The following is a 3,827-nucleotide window of genomic DNA, read 5'->3' as shown; positions in this document are numbered from 1 at the left end:
TGTATTAATAAAGTGAAAAAGATTTAATAAATAAATATTTTTAGGTTTAAGTATATTTTTTGTCCCTGAAATATTTACGTATTTTGCACTTGGTCCTTGAAATATTTTTTTATCTTGTATTTAGTCCATGCTATTACATTGGATCTATTAAGTAGTCCCTAAAATATTATGGAATTTTTCTTTTGGTCCCTAAATTCTTTTTATCACAACCACTGACATGTTTTAACAGAGCCAATGTAATAGTAGGGACCAAAAATACAAAACTAAAAAATAGGGAGAAAAGGTCAAGAAAAAATCTATCAGTGACTAAATTCAAAATCCGTAAATTTGTCGGGGATAAAAAATATATTTAAGCCTTATTCTTAATATATAAATTTATTATAATTAAAATTCATAATAAATACAATAAAAATCACAATAAATAAACGTATATGAATATATAAAATATATTTTAGATTAATTGCAATCAACAATTTATATTGTGATATGGTTATTTTAATCAACAAGTTTAATGTATTAAATTAGACCAACTCATGATTTCAAAGTTTTCAATAAGTTTTAATCAATATTAATGTGAAAAAATTTTGTTTCCTTTCCGGATGGTCTACTTGCATTATTTGTCACAAAATTGCATTTCCAAATGCTTCTTCCTTCAACAGTGTTTTGACTTGGTAAAGATCAAATTGTGGACATGATTTGAGATCAAAATAGGTAGTTCAATGCTATTATTTTTTATATTGGTGTATTTATCCTATAGCATGTCTATTTTATCCTTTTGATATGTCTTTGTAAGACTTTTGTACTAAGGTTAGAGTGTACTCTTGCTATTTGTTAAGAAAAGTTTTGGTTATAAAAAAAACTAATTGATATGGATTAGAAGGAATGTATTATAAAGAGCATATTCCATACCCTCATATTTATGACATTCATGCAATAAACACAAATTCTATGTATTTAATTAATTATTAATTTATATTAAATAAATAATTAAGTCTTTTGAGAAAATTCAAATTATATTTAAGATAATAATCTATCAATTATATATTTATTACTTGTCTAAATACAGTTAATAAACAATTATAAATAAATTTTAATGTACACCCAAAAAAGTAAGTCATTCAACATTTAATCATTAAAATAAACTAAACTAAAAATCCTTCTGCAAAATATATAAAAAAAATAGTAACTGAATGTACGGCAAAAACAATGACTAATATGATGTGATATAATTGATAGATAACTATGTTCTCTAACGATGTGGTCAAGAGTTTTATCCCCATATGTATGTGTGTATGAAATCACATGTTAGAAGATGTTAATCCCTTAAATAGATTTTACTTATGTCAAATAAACATGTTTTTTTTTAGATTCAAAATCCTTATAATGTATCCACCGTGGAGTATACTTAGGTATTCCCATCCATCGTCAAATTCAAATTTGAATCCTTACCATCTATACCAACTTAGTGACATAATATTCAATAAGGGTTGATGGTGTTTTTATTTCTGATAGATTTTCAAAATTTAATTTGGTTTTTGTCTCTAACTTTTAAAACTATTCTCTTTTAGTTAATCATATTTAATTGTATCGATTTTGATAAAAAAAAAAAATCTTAGATTTAAGACCAGAGGGACTATTAGTTTTCATCTATGTATTTTTGAAAATATCCAAGTTTTTTCCCCTAAAGATAACACATTTTCCCCTTATGGAAGGAACAAAAAATTGTGCATGTATTTCAAAAAGTATAGGTACTATTTAATTAATATTAATACAATTATTAATTACTGTACATTCCACTTTTACATAAAACTAATTCAATATAATATTAATTGTTACCTATCATTAATGAAAAATAAATATCAATTAAAGCTACACGCGCACATGGACAGATAAGAAAAAATAAAGAGATAACATAAAATATATTTTTGAATTTGTATTTTATCCTCTTAAATGGATAGATAAAAGAAAATAAAGATAATATTAATTTTAATGTCAACTTGAAAATTACATATTTATCAACTTGTCTTTGATTCAAATGAAATTAAGCTAAGATTTTTTAAGCAAGGGTATCAAATTTGAGTCTTTTAGATGAAAAAACTTGATTTAAAGGAAGGTCAGTTATATGGAAGAGATTAATGGTCATTAAAGTTGGAAGTACTCTGCATTAATATTTTGGTGATCCAAAATCTCACACTTCCTTTATCTTCCACATATGACAAAACATTTAAAGAATAATTTATTACAAAACCTCTCTCATTATTCAATGTCCATGAATTTGATTCCCAATTTGTAATGCTACTATGACTGAGATGAACCAATTTGATACGTAATAGCAAGTTAGCAAAACTTTCCCCAAATTCAGCCTAGTTACATTTGTTTATATATAAACAACACATCATCAAGATTGAGAAAGTCACATCAATTTATCATTTTCAGAAATTCTTTCTTGCTCATTTCTTGTTTTTTCCTGGTCGCTATCATGGCTAGAAAGAAGGTCGACATTACATACATAAGCAATCCCACCAAGAGGAAGGCAACTTTTAAAAAAAGGAAAAATGGTTAAAGGATTCTTTCTCTTTAATTCATTTTAACTGCTTTATTTGCCTTGTAGCATGCACATGTTTATCTTTTCATAAAATTTCAATTTCTAACCATTTCTCACTTTCTCTCATTTCTCCTTATGAACTGCTACATTTATCTACAGGTTTGCTCAAAAAGGTTTCTGAAATCAGCACCCTTTGCGCCACTGAAGCATGTGCTATAATTTATTCTCCAGATGAACCTGCAAAGCCTGAGGTATGGCCATCTGACCAAGGAGTCAAAAGTGTGATTTCCAGCTTTAGGGAAGTCTCTAAACTGGAACAAAGCAAGAAAATGTTGTGCCAAGAGAGCTTGCTGAGGAAGAATTTAATCAAAGCCCAGGAGCAACTGAAAAAACTGAAAACAGAAAATAGGAAAAAAGAGATGTCCCTTCTCATGTCTCAATACTTCACAATTGAGAACAACCTTGAGAATTCCAACACCGTTGATCTGAATGATAACTCATTCTTGGCTGATAAAAACTTGGAGGAAATAAGAATGAAAATCGATATGCACCAACCCCAAGAGGTGGCACCAACTGTTGAGAAGGGAGGAGAAACCATGTATCTAGGAGATCAAGGACTTGTGAATTATCATGTCCAAGGACCTGAGACCAATGGGGATGCCATGCCAAATCTCTGAAATGGTCTATGGAAAACATCGATGGTTGTGGGGATGGGATGTTAACAATTGAAGATGTTATTGTTAAAAGTGATTCTTAACAAATGCATCCCTTGAAAATGATGTTCTTCTTGGCAAGGTTTCAAAGGCATCTCTCTTGTTTGAGTTGTTCAGTGTTTTATTTTCATGTTTTTTTGTCTTTAAATTAACGTGTTCATGCTTAGACACATGAATAATACCAAATAAAATTAAAACACTGTTGGTATATTTTATGGATTCAACTATCTATATATCAATTATGCAGAATCTTGACTGCTCACAATTCCAATTTCGCAAAATCTTAGTACATAGTATGCATTATCATAGTTTGAAAGAATTAACATATGCATATATAAATGTTTGCAAAGAAGACATTGATATATATTTAATTAGTTATTCCAATAAAAAAAAGTTCTCCTTATGTAATTTGGTGGTTTAAGATGCATTTTTTTGTTCAAGAGAATTTGAATTGTACTAGTTATTTTATATTTATATTGTTTAAATTGTTTTAAATTTCAATCTATTCCATACTCATCATAGAGGCCACGCTTGCTCTAAATCTAAATGCTGCTATTAGGAAATTTTGA

The 3,827-nt window shown here is 28.0% G+C and overlaps 1 protein-coding gene across 1 annotated transcript; it reads left to right on the top strand.

The window, feature by feature from the left end:
- The first annotated feature begins 2,429 nt into the window (after window positions 1-2,429).
- LOC100787546 (agamous-like MADS-box protein AGL80) lies at window positions 2,430-3,374 on the top strand. The gene is made up of 2 exons (XM_003520930.5): window positions 2,430-2,558; window positions 2,705-3,374. The coding sequence occupies exons 1-2, from the start codon at window positions 2,480-2,482 to the stop codon at window positions 3,220-3,222; spliced, it is 597 nt and encodes a 198-aa protein (XP_003520978.1). The 5' UTR covers window positions 2,430-2,479; the 3' UTR covers window positions 3,223-3,374.
- Window positions 3,375-3,827: the final 453 nt, after the last annotated feature.

The sequence above is a fragment of the Glycine max genome, chromosome 3 (genome assembly GCF_000004515.6).
Source record: "Glycine max cultivar Williams 82 chromosome 3, Glycine_max_v4.0, whole genome shotgun sequence".
NCBI classification, from domain to species: domain Eukaryota; kingdom Viridiplantae; phylum Streptophyta; class Magnoliopsida; order Fabales; family Fabaceae; genus Glycine; species Glycine max.
Note: the sequence above shows the minus strand (reverse complement) of the source record. Positions and strands in the feature narration are given on the sequence as shown.

Excerpts from the sequence above, each read along its gene's own strand:
- LOC100787546 (XM_003520930.5), top strand. The coding sequence starts at position 2,480 with ATGGCTAGAAAGAAGGTCGACATTACATACATAAGCAATCCCACCAAG. Across the intron at positions 2,559-2,704 it reads TTTTAAAAAAAGGAAAAATG|GTTTGCTCAAAAAGGTTTCT; the intron begins GTTAAAGGATTC and ends ATTTATCTACAG.